A 17,636-nucleotide genomic window follows, 5' to 3' on the forward strand; every position below is an offset into this window, starting at 1 on the left:
GGTAGGAATACAGAACTCAAAACCGCCTTCAAGGTAACCGGACTGTTGTTTTGTCTAATTCCACTGATTATTTGAGGTTCTATTTTACAATCAACCAATATGATACAAATTGCACTGTTTAACAGGAAAGGAAGGAACAAAGTTCAGATGAGGCAGTGTAGGATTTCTTCTTAACCTATGTTTTTAAAATAAACATTGACCCGCACTATAATAAATCAGGAAATGTGGCAACACAAGCATAATAAATAAAACATGCCAAACATTTGCCATGTTTGCAAGATATTGTGACGTTGCATTTATTCGTCAGAAACATACCAAAGCATTAACAAAAGGGACAAAATGTGCTTTGCATTTACATTCAGGGTTTTGGTGAGTCACATGTTTATTAAAGGTCAAAGGCGAAGCTGCTGCAGACGGTAGGAATCACAGTTGTCTTCAAATTCATTTGCTATTTCAAGGAAGCACTGTATTTACTCTTTTAGATTAAATGAATCATTCTCTATTGTTATGATCAATACTTAGCTATGTATGTTTTGGTTGTTGCTATTATCAACTGCTCTCTCTTTAAATGTAATGTGGAAGCATCATACAATTTAGATACCACCGCCATAAAAACCTGAAATACGTGCACTTTCTTTTAAAATGACATTTCTTTGTTCGCCTTCAGACAAAATTGTTTTCTTTTTTTTGGCAGCACTCTTAGTCACATATCTGCTTTTCGGCTGTGAACCCCTCACTTCTGGAAGACTTTGAATAGATTTAAGAGCGAGGACTGTATGTTTGTTCTTATTGCTATCATGGTTAACATATTGAATTCCCACTGTGACTTTATTTTAATCTTTTACAGTGTCTGATTTACTCATTTCCTTGGCAATAATGTTTGACTTTCTCTGGTGTTCTTGATGTTTCTTTTAGCCTCTTCTGACATTTTCTCTCTTTACAGAGTGACAGCCTTTTGTCTTTCTTTGTAAAAATCGGAGGGGTTCTAAATCTTTTCTGAAATCAATGCTTTAGATTCTGACACTTGGGCCGAAGCTTCAGCCTTTTTTGGTTGGGTTGGGATAAAATTATCTTCCCCAGCACATTCTTCTTTCCCTCGCTCAGGTTTCTTCTGAAGTCCGTCATCTACTGGGACCTCTGGATTGAAATCAAGTGGCTTTGAAGAGAGATCTATCAGTGCTGCTTCGGTTTTCTCCTCTCTGCTTTCAGCTACTTCACGTTGCTCATTTGTTTTCCTATCAGGAGTTTCAATTTTCCCAATTTTGCTTTGAGTGTTTTTATCTGCGTCATTATCGCCTTCATTGTCAAGCTCCTCTGACTCTTCTTTACTTTTTTCCACATCATTCTCAGCGGGACTCCTATCATTATCTCCATTCGCTAAATATCCACCTGATGCTACTTGATCCTGTTGACTGTCAGACATCTGGCTAGCTTCGTCCTCTCCAATGTCTTTATCATCCTCCTCCTCACTGACCCCCGTCTCTCTTTTGGTACACCCCTGCTCATCTTTTCCCAGATCCGTCTCCTCTGATCCTGTCTCCTCAAATTCTGACATCTCAATTTCCCTCGTGGTTTCCGTTATGATTTCCTCCACAAATTTGTAGTGGGGCTCGGCTCGTCTGTGCGGGCCTCCCGGGCGGTTGTTGCATGGGAGGGCATAAATGGGGGACTGGTGGTAAATGTAGGGCAAAGAGATGTGCGTGTCGGACATCCTGGAGAGCCGAGCTTCCTCGCCACAAAGAAGTTTCCTGGAAGATTACAATGACAGACACCAATGTTTATGGTTATAATAATACCAAGTATCAAATTCTTGAGGCCAAAACACTCAAGACCTCACAACATCAACTCCAATTGACTATATTAAGGTGTGAGAACCACAAGACTTTAGGTAAACTGATGTAACTTCCTCTGGGTCTTATCAGTGATATTCTTTCACCCAGTTTAGTGGTATATATATGTATACAGTATATAGGTGTTTGCCTTTAATGTCATTTCTGTTTAATTTCTTTATCTTAACTAGCATGTAATATTGAAGATGGCGACAATGAAAATCGGAATCCAATTATGTCTTGCCTGTGGTATCAATTAGTTCAATTCAGTTCTTATATATGCAGCATCATAGAATACATTTGTGAAGGGCAGTAAATCACTAGTAACCCTCTCTAAGCTCCTCACCAGAAACGTTAAGAAACTAAACACATCAACCAGTGTTCAAAACTACAAATAAATAAAATTTTAATATGATATAACCATATTTAGAAGTGTAAAAACTAAGCAAAACTACCATGGCTTGTATGTTATTATGATCAGAATTGTCCTGCATGCACACAAGCAACAGCAATCTCAATATAAAGTGATATAAAAAAAAAAAATTGTTTTGAACGTTTTCTCCTGTGACGTGAGTAAAAGTACCTGTATGATAATATCTCTACATCCAAAGCCATCTTCACGTTCAGCAGGTCCTGGTACTCCCTCAGGTAGCCCGACATGTCAAACTTGCTGCTTATGAGCTCATTTTCAAGTTCTTTGATTGTGGTCTGGAGAGAAAAAAGGTATTTGTTACTGAACAATACCTGCATGTAAACACCGAGGACGTGGAGCAAGCCTCACCTGATAGTGAATGATTTCCTCCTGGTGGCGATCCTCCACATCATGGAGTTGGTTCTCCAGTGCCTCTCTGGTGCCTTTAGCACAGTCCAGTTCCACGTTTTTGGCCTGCAGGCGCCTCCTGTACTCCTGTATCTCCTGCTGGGTCGCTTTCAGCGCCTCTCTCTTCGTTTCGGCTGCCTCTGTTAATCTCGCAAATTGAGATCGGAGAGTTTCCCCCATCTGCTGGACGTCGGGCTGAGTTTGTTCTTCTAGCTGTGCCCTGATGTCTCGCAGTGCCGCAGTCAGGCCGGGGTGGCCAAAAGCTTGCGCTCTCACCGTCACCTCCGCGTTCTGGATTTGGTCGAACATTTCCGACACCTCAGCCTCGTGGTTTCTCTTCAGGAAGTGTATCTCATCCACGAGAGACTGCGCCTTCTTGTCCAGCTTTAGTTTGGCCCTGTATGCGTCACCGATGTCCCTCTTCAAGACGGTGATGCTGCCCTCAGCTTGCGCTCTGCAGCGCGCCTCTTCTTCATACTGTCTCTTCAGGTTGGACACTTCCTCCTCCAGATTCTCGTGCTCGACCTCAATCTGATGCTTCTGCTGGTTGATGTCCAGCACCAGCTGCCTCAGTCTCCTGAGCTCTGGTCCATACTCCTCCTCCAAACAGGATGCTGGTTTAGCTTTCCCCCTGATCTCCTTGATCTCTCTCTCCAGGACGAGGTTGTGGTGCTCCAGCTGGTGCACCTTCTCTAAGAATCCCGCGAGGCGATCGTTTAAGCCGCGCATCAGTTCTTTCCCGTCCACCTTCGCGGGCGGCCGGATGCTCGGATTCATCTCGATGGACGCCTGTCTCACCGCATCGCTGCTATTTCTGTCTGAACGCCGCGGTTTCTGTCGTAAATACGCGTCCGTGGAGCTCATTCTGTGCATGACGTCGATGCGCGCGGCGCTCGGTGCGGCTGCAGTGGATGCCCGCTGCGGGGAAGCTCCATGCGGGATTTTATAACCGTTCACATCTGCTGGCGGTGCTGAACGGAGCTGTCCGCGGTGCTGAAAAGGTGAAGCATCAGCTGATCGCTGATGAGTGCTTACAGCGCAGTTTGGAACAGGCAGCAGGGACGTGTGCAAACTGCAAACAGGCGGGGGCGTCATTTGGGGGCTGGGTCCCAGATCTGCCCTCATCCTCCCTGTGGGGCTGGATGGCGATGAGGCTGGGATGGAGGGAGCAGAGGGGAGTTGAGGGCGTTTGTGGGGTGGTGGGGTGGTAGTGGTGGTGGGGTTTTAAAGGGTGCATAAAGTACAAAAACTACAATGTGTTCAATACCAATTGACAAAAAATGTTTAATTGTGTTTTAGATATCATCCATCCATCCATCCATCCATCCATCCATCCATCCATCCACACTGATACACTGTTTTAGACACTGAAACATTCTTTAAGATGCTTCAAAAAGAAGTCTAAAATAATTGCTTCTATGTATAATTTTGCTTTGTACCAAGTCCAGCTGATAGTCAAATTAGCCTTCACCGCCTTTCAACATTAATGCAACCCTCCAGAGCAAATGCACACACATTTTGTTTGGGTACCTACAGGTGGGCAGCTGGAGAACTTTTCACAATTCATGTGAGGATTACATGTGTCAGCTGCTTCTGAAATCCCCGACAGACTCCACGATGTTGAGATCAGGGTTCTGTGGGGGCTCCACACCATATGCTACAGGACGTGTCACTGAAGAAAGTTTTCCCTTACTCTGGCTGAATGATGATATTTGTGTGATGCAGAAGAAATACTAACATTTCTGAAAGCATTTCAGTGAAAAGAAAGATACAAATAATGACTTTCCATTCTCCTTATCTTTCTAGTCCATGGACCAATAACTCACAAGCAATAAATATCACTACCACTTTGTTTTATCATTTAGAAGCTGCAAATGAATCATGAAAATAAGCGGGTGAGCAACAGATCTGTCCATCCCTACAACTAAGACTCATTGAGTGTTGGAGCTGACCCCAGCTGACTTTAGGTCAAGGCAGGGTACATCCTGAGCAACACATTTCTCTCTGAAATTCATTAGAGGTCGTATGAACATACTTGTACTTTAAAGTAATACTGACTCATCACTCTCACTCATGGCAGTCTGTACCTATATATAGAGTTACTGAATTAACATTTTACCTCTGAGTGTTTTTCTTGCAATATAAATATTGTTAAAATCAGTATTACGGTAATTTTACTGGTATGTGAATTAAAAACTTCGGAGTATAGTCCTCAATGCTCATGTATGTTCCCAGTGGTTGCACCAATGTGCTTCTGGTCAATGACATTTATTCTTCAGTACAATCATCATTCAATAGTTTTGGAAATTATTGACTAGATCAGCAGTATTTTACATCTAACATGCTCCAACATGTGACAGAAACAAATGTCTCTGCAGATAAAAAAGATGTTCATTACATCAATTAAAAATGTTGTTTTCCCGAGGAAAACAAACCAAATGTCTTTCATGTTCATGTGCTGATTGAGATATATAGCACTGTGCTACTTACAGGTCTTGATGCTTGACTATCTTCATAAAGGCTGTGAAAGTGAAAAAACAGCAGCAGCCACGATTACTCTGCGTATTTAATTCTCTTTCAAAACCAGCATGTAAATAACATGTGCACGTTTGAAAACCAGAGTTTTAGCGTTTGATGGCGATGGTCAACCCGTCTCCCACAGTGAGCATGCTCAGTTCAATTCTCTGGTCCTGGTGCAGCTTCTTATTGAGAGCATCAAGAGCCTGAGACGTGAAGTCAGTAGGAGCAGGATTCACAACATCCCCGCCCCACAGCACCTTTTAAAGCAACAACAGAGCTGTTTCATTCTGTCCACACTGAAAATAAAAAGTGCTGCACGCCTCTCGTTACCACATCATGTATCTTGCTTATTTGTCCTGGGTATACTCACGTTGTCAATCGCAATAATGCCCCCCTTTCGTATAAGTTCTAAGGACTTCTCATAGTAGTTGTCATAGTTGGATTTATCCGCATCAATGAAAACAAAGTCATATGTTCCAGCTTCTCCGGCAGCAATCAGCTCATCTGATGAAAGATAAATGAAAATGTGCATACAAAAAAAAAAAAATCACAACAGATTTATTAAAGTACTTACCCAGTGTTATCAAGGCTAATTTCTGCCTCACATCGATTTTACTTTCAACTCCAGCCTGTAAAAAAGACAAGTTATGTCAGCTGGGAGTCGTGTAGGAGTTATTCGGCTTTAAATGTTCTTCCAGAAACTGTTAGGGAAAAGCTAAAGCATCATTGATTTCGCATCCTCGCTTTGCATCTTAATGCGACACCGCTTCCTGAGCAGACAACTTTTTTTCCAGTCCAGCGTGCAGGACTCTGTGGACCTGGATGTACAGCGTGCTGTCTGAGGCACTATTTCCCCTTGACAGAAACAACAATCAGCTTTACTAAACATGCAGGAGGCCAGATTTCAGAAGGCATCTCAACCTTATAAACAATGCAGAAGTCAGGAGAAATAAATGCCATCATTATCATTTTCATTATACATTATGTCGTATTGAACATTTATTAAAATGACTGTATTCAATCGACACTTATAAACGGATCCCACCTCTTTAAAAAAGATATTGCCAACTTCTATGTATTGTTCTGCGACTTCACAAGCAATCACACGTCCACTGTCTGGCATGGCCAAAGCCATACTGAGGGCATTGTACCCTGTGTACATTCCTGCAAAATAAAAACAGGTTCAGTTCATTGGTTAAACTATTATTTATGTAGATTTCTTTTTAGCTGAATTCATTATAAGTGTAATAAACTTAGATGAACTGATGAATTAGCAAAAGTTGCAGATGGTTGGATCTGTTCCTGCCTATGGAACAAACCTGCAGTAAACAATAATATCTTGTGCTTTGAAAAACAATAGCAATTCCAGCTTTCAACCCAACATTTCTATATCGAGTGAGACAAAGCACGAGAGTCGGAAAGCCTGGCTCAATGTGATTCAAGCACTGTGAGGGCAAACTCATCATCCGACACTTTTAATTTTCATTTAAGTCTGAAGAACTTTTAAACAAATCAGAATCTTGCAGCTGAGCGCATTCATAGAAAAATAAAATGCTGAAGATCAGACAAAGTGATAAAAATTTACTGTATCTGGTTACAATTATACATTAACATGTCCTGTAGTGGGTTTCTTCAACAACACATCATTTAAATTTAGTTTAACATGTATGCTACCACTTGATTTCAGTTCCGAGTTACGTCAGTAAAAATCTGTGTTGTTTCAAACTCGTTATTTCTGTATAGATACCTTCTTATTTTTGATTTTAACTTGAAAACAGAACATCTTTATAAAATGCATACAGCTGGATGACACCTTAGCTAACTTTCATTACTTCGTGGGACAGGCTGGTAAATTCACACATTCAGTTCATCTCAAAGTCAAACAGGTAGTTTTTGGACTGTTTCAGTCTTGATTCAAGTCCGGTGCTTTAAATTGCAAGTGTCCCAGTGTGGGGGATACAAATCTCTTCAAGTATAACACCTGTTCATCCAGTAAACGGATTCATAAACGCATACAGCTCATCGATAAGCTTGTGTTTATTAAAAAGCACCAATCACAAGTGAAACAATTATCTTTATCGTATATGTAGAGAATTGAGTTAGATAATAATAATACTTTATGAGGCACGCCTCGTCCACTGAAGAGGAAATAAAAATCAATAAATAAACAAAAGCAAAACTCTCATGGTAACTTTAGCGAGAGCCATAAAACCATCATCTTCACCTCAAGAGCCAAACTGTAACCAAACACTTCTACCACAGACACATAAAGGAAATATCACTTCATGATTTGTTTTTTTTTGAAAGAATGTGATTTACAAAAATTGCTATGAGGATTTGGATGTGGTTAACTCCTCTCATGATGTGTGAAAAGTAATTTTTTTGAGAAACAATCCAAACAAAGGAGATCTCATTGATTCTTACCAATTTCAATAGCCTTTGTGCCGTTGATCAGTTTAATGAGATTTGCCATTAACTGGGCCTGTTCACTTGCAACCATCATCCCGTTGGCGCGGTCTTCCATGGTTCTCTGAAATAAAAAATGTTAAGTGGTTATGGGGGGTAAAAGTTTTTAGTTAGCTGTGTAGTAGTTATCTCTGGCACTGTGCTGCCTTCTACTGACCAAATATTGTACTGCTAACATTCAGAAACCATACACTGATGGATGTCCATTATTTATACTGCTGTTTAAAATGAAATACACAACAAAAATAGCCTAAGGAAATGCAACAAATATGAAACCAAGGGGGGGGGTCTCTCCTGTGCCCACTGAAGTTGTATCTCGAAGTAGTGACATTCAAAGTTTACAAACTTCAAAGTTCCAATCGTCTTAAGTTTTGAGCCTGCAGCCGTTCATCTGACCTAAATAACCTGCTGGTGACTTCAGCATGTAGAATCATATGTGCAGGAGTCCCTCCCATGCTAAGTGAAAAGTGATCTCAAAATACTATCCAGATCACACATCCTCTGTATGTTTATCCTGGAGGCTGGTGGGGAGTTGATGGAAGGTATGCCAGCTGAAAGTGGGTGAGAAGGCAACATCTGCATGGCTTGTGAGTCAGTCACAGGGCTGCTGCACACACTCAGGGGTGTGTACAGGTAGCTTAATAGAGTATAATTAAAAAAAATAAATGAATAAATCAAGTCAAGTTCATGTTTCTCTCCTACCAGTCGGAGTTTAGTGAGGACTGGATGCTCCCTTAGTGAGTTGTTCACTACATACTGCAGCACAGGATCGTCCTTCCCTCCGCCGTGGCTCTTCCCAACAAAGGCAGACGTTCCCACACCTGACCACCAACAACAAAATTAAAAATCGACTTTCCAAGCTTACAGTAGTCCTGTCACATGCCGCCGCAATAGTCATCTCATACCTGTTAGAACAACAGCAAGTCCAACACAAAAGAGCATCTTCATGTCTGCAGGGCTGCGGGTTATTTTAGAGAAGACTTTGGCTTGAATGTCCACACTTCCCTCTGCGTTGGCTCTTTTTGTACATCTGTGTTTGTTTGGATAACCTTTGAGAGGGAGAAACCACTTATTGATTTTCTGAGCTGACTTGAAACTGAGAAGTCTCATTAAAATATGACAAAATCCAAAATATGTCAATCATGAGACGGAATTGCTTAAACTGATTTGACAGTTGACCATTATTTAATGACTCTGCAGTGTTTAATTGCTGCAGGCCTGAAAATGAAAACTCTGCAGGCCAGTCTGGGATGTTGCAATCCAGAAAAGCACACTTTGAGCGGCATTTGTGTTTGTCAGGACTATATCAATATTGTCACACTTGAACAAATTCTAATGCTGAGCTTCACTGGATAACACTCATTCAACAAGAAATAAGATATAAAACAAAAGTGACTTTGACTTATTTCTATTTAAAAAAAACCCAGGAAAGAAGCAGCTTCTCCACTATAAATGAACAGGTGTGTTCATGGGTTTTCTCCAGCAGTTGAATATCTCAGTAACTTAACTTGTAATGTCCAATTGATATGGTATGGATAAATCTAAATATAATAAATGCTTTAAATAATATATTTGATATATTTCATGATATAATCTAAAGCTGAACAAATGTAATTTTAGATTTACACTCGTCCCTAGATGGCCCTTGTGCCATTGTGGACCTTCCAGAGTCCAGGTTTGCAGAAGGTTGTCCCTATTTTCAGTCCTCATCTAATGTTTCATTTATTGTCCTGTGACAAACATTATTCTTTAAGAGTGCAGTAATCAGTGGAGAAAACTGTGATATGAGTTTGAGAGCTATTTGAAGCACAAGACTAGTGTGTAATGTGTTTGACTCCCCCAATTTAATATAATCTTTTATATTTACATTTCATTATCTTAAAAGGGATTTTTTTTATATTGTTTAATGGAGCCTGGATATTTATTTCATATTATTCTTGTAGTAAGAATCTGTAGATAAATTCAGATACACTTTTCAAAATAAAATTGATGATAAAATGGCCTTATGGGATGATAGCAAGACAATTAAAGAAAAGTACATGCTTTGTTAAAGCTCTTTTGATACGCCACAGCTCCAAAGATGTGCAATTTAAATTAGTTGACACTAACACAACTTTTTTTTTTAATAGTTTATTAAAAAGCATCTTTGTCTCATTTAGCTGCTTTATCATATCCATCAACATTTAATTCATGTGCTTTGTGTTTCTGTGTGATTTTGATCACACAAACATGCATGGGATTTCAGCTATTGGATATTTTTCGATCATGGCTTGTCTGGCGTTTGTACTGAAAAGTGTTAAGCAAAAACAAAAATGACCAACATGATTTGAATATCACTCAGGTGTTCATAAATTCAAGGCTTACCCGGGATGCTTAGACTGGTTCTATGCTCTTTGACGATTACAGCACCCTGCAACAACTTTAGAACTAGGTATTATGTAGCAAGGAAAACTGTCCACTGGGTGAAATTTGCGTGATGGAAGGAACAGCCAAGAAAGGTCAGACTATCAGGATCAAGCCCATAGTGTTAGGCGACTGCTGGGAAACGCTGCTGGGAAGATTCTGCCACAAAGTTGACGTCGCTATGAAAACTTGCATGCCAACGTCTTGTTAAAAAATTAAAACCAACAAGTGGTATGTATCATGAAGCTGTACTTTCAGGCCTTGGTGGCCCAGAGATTAAAAAAAACCAAAAAAAAAAAAAAACCGCTGACAGGTTACCTTGAGCAAGGTAGCCCACTGCTACTAGTTTATATAATTAAGAGTAAAATCAAGGATTTGATGAATAGAAGATGTAAAACACAAAAGGCATATTTATAAGTTTGAGTTTTGTATTGAAACAAACCCGGTCACTGGTCAATGGGAGGCAAAACGCCAAGTAAAAACAAGCTGAAGACATTTTAGACTAAAAATCTCCCTGTGTTATTCAATAATGATAATAAAAATAAAAGGTTACTGAAAGCCTTTTATGAAGTTATTGTAAATGAGCTCTGTCCAGGGTGTATTATTATTGAAAGAAAGAAACAGTAGTTACCTGGTAATATTTATACATCGCATCTAGCATGGGAAAGATGAAGGATCCTCATGACCAGTGGCTCATACGATCATGCAGATGTATTAAGATAAAGTTGGAGAAAAAAAAAAAAAAAAAAATCCAAACCCAGGGGTTTTTTATTTGACTGAAAGTGCTCCGGTTCTTTCTTTTTAATGCTCAACATTTCCTTTGAGCTTATCTGCAAAGCCGGTAAAGTTCGGTGTTTCACAGAGCGAGACTGGTGAAGTGTTTTCATAAGCTACACTTTCAGATCATCTCGTCGTGCGACTTCAAAGACGGGGAAGAGGGAAGACGGTAGCCAGGAACGTTCAAAAAGGGATTTTGGGGATGTGAGTGGGATGCAAGGTCTCTCCAAGGACACAGAGCTTCCTCTGTCTATTCCCTAATTAGGAATGCACAGATACAAACAAAAACATGCCGCCGACAAGAGCGCATCACGTAAATGAGCCGTGACACAAACTGTCTCTAAAAAAAATGTTTGAGTTGTGAGGAGGAAAGGAAGAAGACGTCTCAGAGTGTGCGCACTGCTCGGCGAAAGTCCTCCTGGTGAAAATGAGATCCCATGTTTTTCCACCATTCCTCTCTCTCTGTCTTTCTCTCTCTCTCTCTCTCGCTCTCTCTCTCGCTGCTTCAGGCCTTTGCTCATGTGACGCTAATTGTTTCTGCTACTTGTGCCAAGTACCTACTCTTCCCCAGCACATTCTACAGACAGGCCCTGGTCCCTCAGCTGCTTTTTGTGTCTGTTTAAGGAATGAAAAAATGTGTGCTGCCATCTGCAGCGAGCACACCACTGTTCCTCCTCCCGGCCGTGACTGTCATAGTGCCACAATGATACACATTCACATGCTCTCTCTGAGGTAGGGGGAGAAAGAAAGAAAAAAAAAAAACTATGTGGTAGAGAAACAAGAAAACAAAACTGACACATACAACTGCTAATATGAAACAAAATAATTCAAGAGGTTCCTGTTTTGATGCATTTAGCATGTGGGAAGAAGGAGGGGAAAAAAGCTTTTAAATCTTTCAAACTGTGCAGAGAGGAGGAATGTAAGTATACAGTACTTTAGAGGCATCCACATGTGCGCGTCCAGGCTTTAAACAGAATGACAAATGTGTGGAATTAGTGCAAAAGTTGCAGGCCTTCCAGCACAAGTTTGTTTTAGCGGCCCCTTTCAGTGGATTAATACCTGACTGTGGCCAGCAGGTGGCAGTGTTGTTCAGCATATGCGCCTTGTTTTCACAAGCTTGTAGCACAAAGAGAGTCAGGCCTTCACTCCCCTGTCTGGAAAGTAATATCACTTTCCTCTTGTTGAATTGACCTGTGACCCCGTCAGAGAGGACGCAGGCAGAACGTATTGACTCGCTTGTAATGCCACACCGCTGTTACATCACCCGTGTGTTTATCACCGTGTTTGGAAAAAAAAGAAAGAAGAAGAGTCGGCCCGGCACCGTCTCAGCAGTCAGATAAGCATGCATGAATATTAAGTGATGCTAATCACAGTGGAGAGACCGACGTCAGGGCGACTGACAGACAGTCCTCGGCATTCAATTGACACCCTCAGATTTGTCCTTCGTCTGACAGCAGCATCTCGCAACATGACAAGTCTGTTTAAAGCCTCCAGAAGAGGGGAGCACACATGCACCAGCATGCACGATTAGATATGCACTGACACTGATTTTACTCAAACTGGGCCACTGAGTGTGTGCGTGTGTGTGTGTGTGTGTGTGTGTGTGTGTGTGTGTGTGTGTGTGTGTGTGTGTGTGTGGGTGTGTGTGTGGGTGTGTGTGTACTAGTGTTTTTCCTGCGCGTGCACGCCCAAGAGCTCCAGTGTATGTAGGCCATTCAGAGGTTTGCAGAATGTAGATGAGGATACAACAAAAACATTCCCAAGAAGTGCTTTTCAATCATGGAAATCTGGATTTATCGGCCCTCTTGTATTTAAACTACGACGTATTCTGGAGCGAGAATGTTGGGGGATAAGCCGTTCAGTTCATTATCATCCTCCCTTTGTGTCTTACAGAACAAAACAGTGGATCTGCTCCTGTGGAGGAGGGAAAAAAAATTGAATGGCAGGTGTGGTTGTTTGACTTTCAAATCACCTAGGCATCTATTCTATTAACCTGCCGTGTAAATAAATACGGGATTCAATTTCCATGGAGCCACGCAATAAGTTGACAGTCCTCAAGAAGATCAAACAGGCTGCTCCAGGGCACGTGAGCCACAGAGAAAAAAAAAAATCCTGGCTATATGAAAGGTGTTGACACCTTGAGCAAGCCACAAAAAGAGACAAATGTCATATCCTCAGAAACAATTACCGGGTGAAGCTCTGGTTTAAAGCCAGCAGGTCTCCCAGCTATATCATTCCTTACACACTCAGGTTGTCAGTCTCAGGCAGCACAGGAAGGATACTCGCTCCTTTGTACACCTCTGAATACCGAATATTTCCTCTAATGTCTAGTGTACAGAAAGTCACATTTTTTAATATTCTTTGTCCTCCACAATCAATCCAGCGTCAGTTCATCCTTCCTTCCTATTAGTCTCACGCTCATCTGACTGCCATATCCCGCCGTGACCGCACTCCAGGCGCTAATGTTAATGTTATAACCCAGACCAATTTGCCATGGCAATCAGACTCACTTAATTGAGTTGATTATAAGCTCTCTGTCTGAGATGACCCCTCTGGACTCAGAAAAAGGGAGCAAGAGAGAGAGAGAGAGAGAGAGAGAGAGAGAGAGAGAGAGAGAGAGAGAGAGAGAGAGAGAGAGAGAGAGAGAGAGAGAGAAAATGAGGGTGTGGATGGAAAGATGCAGGCTTTCTCCAGGCATCCCATCAATGTGCAATAGACACATGGGATATGACTGTTTGGAGGCATGAGCTGGGGCATATGTGTGTGAGTGGATATGCGTGTGTGCACAATTTCTCGTGGTTGGGGTGTTGGGAGATAGCGTGAAAGAGGAGCAGGCCTTCAGGGTGGTGTAAAGGAGGAGAGGGGTGGGACAGTGGCTGAGGAAGAGGGTCTCGAGGAGGAGGAGGAAGGGGGTTGGGGGGTGGGGGTGGGGGTGGGGGGGGGGGGGGGTGAGTTGGTCTCGGGGTTCGAAATCACAACACAGCCTGTGTAATAGACACGGACACACACCACATCTGCAGTTAATCCAATCAGGGAGAAGCACAGCGCTCCCATCCGCTCCAGACACACAAACATAAGGTCAAGAGCAGCTTGTATTAGCGCGATGATGTCAGGGAGAAGTGGTGTAGATAATTGACTTTCAGCATGTGTAAAAAGGCTAAAGAGAGACGGAGAAATGAAAGAAAGCAGGGGCTTTGCGGCAGGTCCAGCCACGCAGATGTGTAACGAAGGCCATGTGAGTCAGGATTTTAGCAGCAGGTCGAAATCCACATTTTATACCTTGTCTCACTGTTTTACTGTTTCATTACTTCAGATCAGCGTACATCAGTTCCACAACAGGATGTAATCTGTGAATCGGTAGACTTTTGGTCAAATTTACCATATCTGTCATTTGTTTATTTATTTATTCCTTGATCAAACGTTTCAAGATTTCAAGGTATGGAAGATTTGCTCTTAATTCGAACTCCTTTTATACTTGAAAAATGGAAAAATGGAAAAAAGAAAGTTCAATTTTGAAACCTTTCTTAAAGTGATGAGTAAGGCAAGCAGTGAAACTCCAATTCTCATATATCAACTTGAAATCCTCAATAACTGGGCTGGCAACAGTCTGGTTAATTACACTAATGTAGTATAATTCTTATTTAACTTATATTGCTTTTTTTTTTTTTTTTTGGTTGATACCAGCAAGACATTTTTAGTTGTACTAATGTAATTCCTGCTTCAAATACCCACTAAAACCAATAAACTCATATATTTGTACCTAAATCAGATGAGCACGATAGTTAAACTTGCTGAAGTTGAGAAACTTACTTTAGTGGAATAAATAAATAATTTTAATGGCCCCTAGGTTATTTAACAACGTACATGAGAAAGAGTCATTCCCAAAAACAGAATGTGATTTGATGAGAAAACAGTTGAGCATGTTAATTATCAACAGTGAATCTATGTCGCACAGTAATGATGTACAAATGGAAAATAATCTGCAAATAAATGGAAAAAAATGCAACAAAGAAGTGCTAAAGCAAGTAAGTAATAGTCAGGATAATTCTGAAATGTGATTATCGAGTATTGGGGAAGTGGTAGAATTAAATAAGTTGTACTTCTTTCTTCCAGTTTTCAGACATGTTGAATTAGATATATGTAATTAGAATTAATAATAGTTATAAGAAGTTCAGGTGCTTAAATCGCAAAAGTCAAGATTGTTTTCACACTAAAAATACTTTGCCGAGTAATTCGAAGTTTTTTGAGGAAGTAATAAACTATTAAACCAAACTATATTTCAGAAGACAGATGACAACATTTATTAACACAAAATTTAAATTGCAATCAACTATTTGATGCATGTTGCTGTGACCTCTTTCAGTGAACCAAAACTTTAATCCTTAAAAAATAGAAACACTGTTTAAACACTATTTATTAACAAAATACTGGAGACAGTTTTGTTTGTCCTCCATGGCTATAAAATAAGGGACTGATGTATTGTTACACTCAGTTGGGTGGCATATCCTGAAGTTATAGTTAAGTATTCTAATACATGCCTCAGAGTAACTGTGCCACAGTACACACAGAGCAGCACTGCTGCAGTGCTACAACTAAAAGTACATAAATTACATTTGTGTAAGTGCTTGTTTTGATTATAACAATGGGGGACAACCATCGCGGCGCTGCACTGTGAATCGGACTGTTTTATTTACAATAAAAGAGGCCACACTAATAAGAGCCACAGAGCACGGAGCCGTAATATCTGGGGATGGAAAGCAAATGTGCTTTTGAGAGCCAAGTATACTGGTCCCTTTCATAGGCGACTTGGTTCCACCCATGATCGAATGCAACATTCTAAAAGGACTATTTACTCTTTTCATTTCCTCTTGTGTATAACAGACGAAGGAGCGTGTGGCTTGCTGTATGAAAACAGGACCTGGCCTAATGTTGCATGAAGACCATGGTGAATTCATATTGATGGGAAAGCAGCCTCTGAAGCCCAGCAGCCATGATTTTTTCATAAGCCACCGGGAACAAGAAGTCAGTCAGCTGACAGGTGCTAACGCCGCCAATTGTGCCGTGGATAAGAGATGGGACGAGGAGAAAAGAGGGAGGGAGAGAGAGAGAGAGCGAGAGAGAGAGAGAGAAAGCAAAGGCAACAACTGGATCCTCTTTTCTAAAGCGCACTTCTGTGTGCAGGATGTGTACGTGCTGCGTTGTGTGTGCTCCCCGCGCCCCGTTCCCTTCTATAGCTGGAGAGGATTTTACGGAGGAGACTGTGTAAACACCAGAATGCATGTCAAATATGATGAGTCTTGATAGCTGTAAAACATACCCAAGGACTGCTCCTCACTTATTATCTACAACCGGAGCCCTGGAGCTATGTCTGCATCCTTCTGCCTTCCCTCTACGCATGTCACGCCACAAGTCCCTCTCTGGAAAGCATTGATTATTTTGGCATGAGCCAGGGAGAACGAGAGGTGTGATTTCTTTTGTTTCCTCAACAAACAACAACAACAACAAAAAAAATAAAAAATAAATCTGCAAAAATAAATATTTTTGTGAGTATGGTGCAGCCACAAGAAAAATATGAGCACATTGGGGAAGAAATAAAGATGATGGATTTGCTGGCTGACGTGTGCACGTGCTTGTGTGCCTTGTGGAAAAGTGTGTGCGTGTGCTTGAATGTGTGCGCTGTGTCGGTGCTCTGCAGGATTTTCACTTGCGACAATTGGCACATTGTTTTTTTCGATCCATGTGCATGTGGTTTCAGAAGTGTACATCGAGAATAGTATTATCTGAATGTAAATGTGCACCTTTGTTTGCTGTGTCTCACAGCGTGCGTCTGGGCTTGAAAAGACTGCTTTTGCTGAACAGGGCGAGCGAAGCTGCAGGCAGTGTGAGGCTCCAGGGAACCACTTGAGATTGCAGGCAGAGGGGCTGATAAGGCAGCGAGCCATTCATCAGGCCAAATGAAGGCAGTAAAGTTGACTGGAAGAACCCAGGCATTGCCCCGGGATGGCTGTCGGCCTCTCGGTGGAGACTTGTGACTAACACATGCGAGCAGGTATGCATACATGCACACACACACACACACACACACACACACACACACACACACACACACACACACACACACACACACACACACACACACACACACACACACACACACACACACACACACACACACACACACACACACACACACACACACACACGCACGCACACACAAAGGTAAAGAATGGGGAGGGAAGGCACTAGGAGGGGGAATAAGATCCAGGACTTGGGACTCATGAGAGTTGGGAAGAATAGAAGTAATGGACCTCCAGGAGCAGAAGCCCAATCTCCTCAGCGCTACACCCAGCAACTGAGGCTCCTATCTGGGGTACACATGGCTCTCTCCACTCAGAAAACATCCGTCAGACAGATATTACTGTAATCCAGAGGTGATACATTAGCGCGGGTGCCAGGGGGACGGTGTGTGCTGGTGATGGATACCCCAAGAGCTCCCTGTCGTCGTCACAGGGGCCTCTCCGAGAGGGAACTGCCGCTGCTCAGCTCACTGCGGCTAATGCTTCCCTGCTTTATGTCACAGCTTGAATTTATTCCACTGTAATAGTCTTTGTATTTTATTCTTAATCACACCACCCAGAGGATGAAGACATATTTCCGCAAAAGAAAGTACTACAAAGTTGCACACTTATGAAAGCAATACATTACTTAAGCACTTAGGCCAGCCAAAGAGGAGAGATGAAGCTACTTTAAAGTGTTGCTGGTGTGTTTATAAGACTATATTAGTGTCTCACTGGTGCTTTGATCGAGCTTGTACCATCAAT

At 41.6% G+C, this 17,636-nt stretch overlaps 2 protein-coding genes across 3 annotated transcripts in view; both read right to left on the bottom strand.

The window, feature by feature from the left end:
* Positions 1–267: 267 nt before the first annotated feature.
* Positions 268–3,797, bottom strand: LOC308121180 (neurofilament medium polypeptide-like). The gene is made up of 3 exons (XM_080482286.1): positions 2,611–3,797; positions 2,413–2,537; positions 268–1,748 (listed from the first exon to the last, which is right to left on the bottom strand). Exons 1-3 carry the CDS (start codon positions 3,772–3,774, stop codon positions 986–988), a joined length of 2,052 nt encoding a protein of 683 aa, XP_080338412.1. The 5' UTR covers positions 3,775–3,797; the 3' UTR covers positions 268–985.
* Positions 3,798–3,910: 113 nt separating this feature from the next.
* The window catches only part of comtd1 (catechol-O-methyltransferase domain containing 1), a 49,081-nt gene continuing 35,355 nt past the window's right edge, over positions 3,911–17,636 (bottom strand). For both annotated transcript variants that reach the window (XM_080482288.1, XM_080482287.1), the window contains exons 2-8: positions 8,541–8,684; positions 8,338–8,456; positions 7,594–7,699; positions 6,215–6,333; positions 5,744–5,798; positions 5,540–5,673; positions 3,911–5,426 (exon numbers count right to left, since the gene is read on the bottom strand). In XM_080482288.1, coding sequence (XP_080338414.1) covers positions 5,274–5,426; positions 5,540–5,673; positions 5,744–5,798; positions 6,215–6,333; positions 7,594–7,699; positions 8,338–8,456; positions 8,541–8,583 — 729 coding nt within the window. In that variant the 5' untranslated portion in view covers positions 8,584–8,684 and the 3' untranslated portion in view covers positions 3,911–5,273. The remainder of the gene's footprint in view (positions 5,427–5,539; positions 5,674–5,743; positions 5,799–6,214; positions 6,334–7,593; positions 7,700–8,337; positions 8,457–8,540; positions 8,685–17,636) is intronic.

The sequence above is a fragment of the Lipophrys pholis genome (genome assembly GCF_963383615.2).
Source record: "Lipophrys pholis genome assembly, chromosome: 15".
NCBI lineage: Eukaryota > Metazoa > Chordata > Actinopteri > Blenniiformes > Blenniidae > Lipophrys > Lipophrys pholis.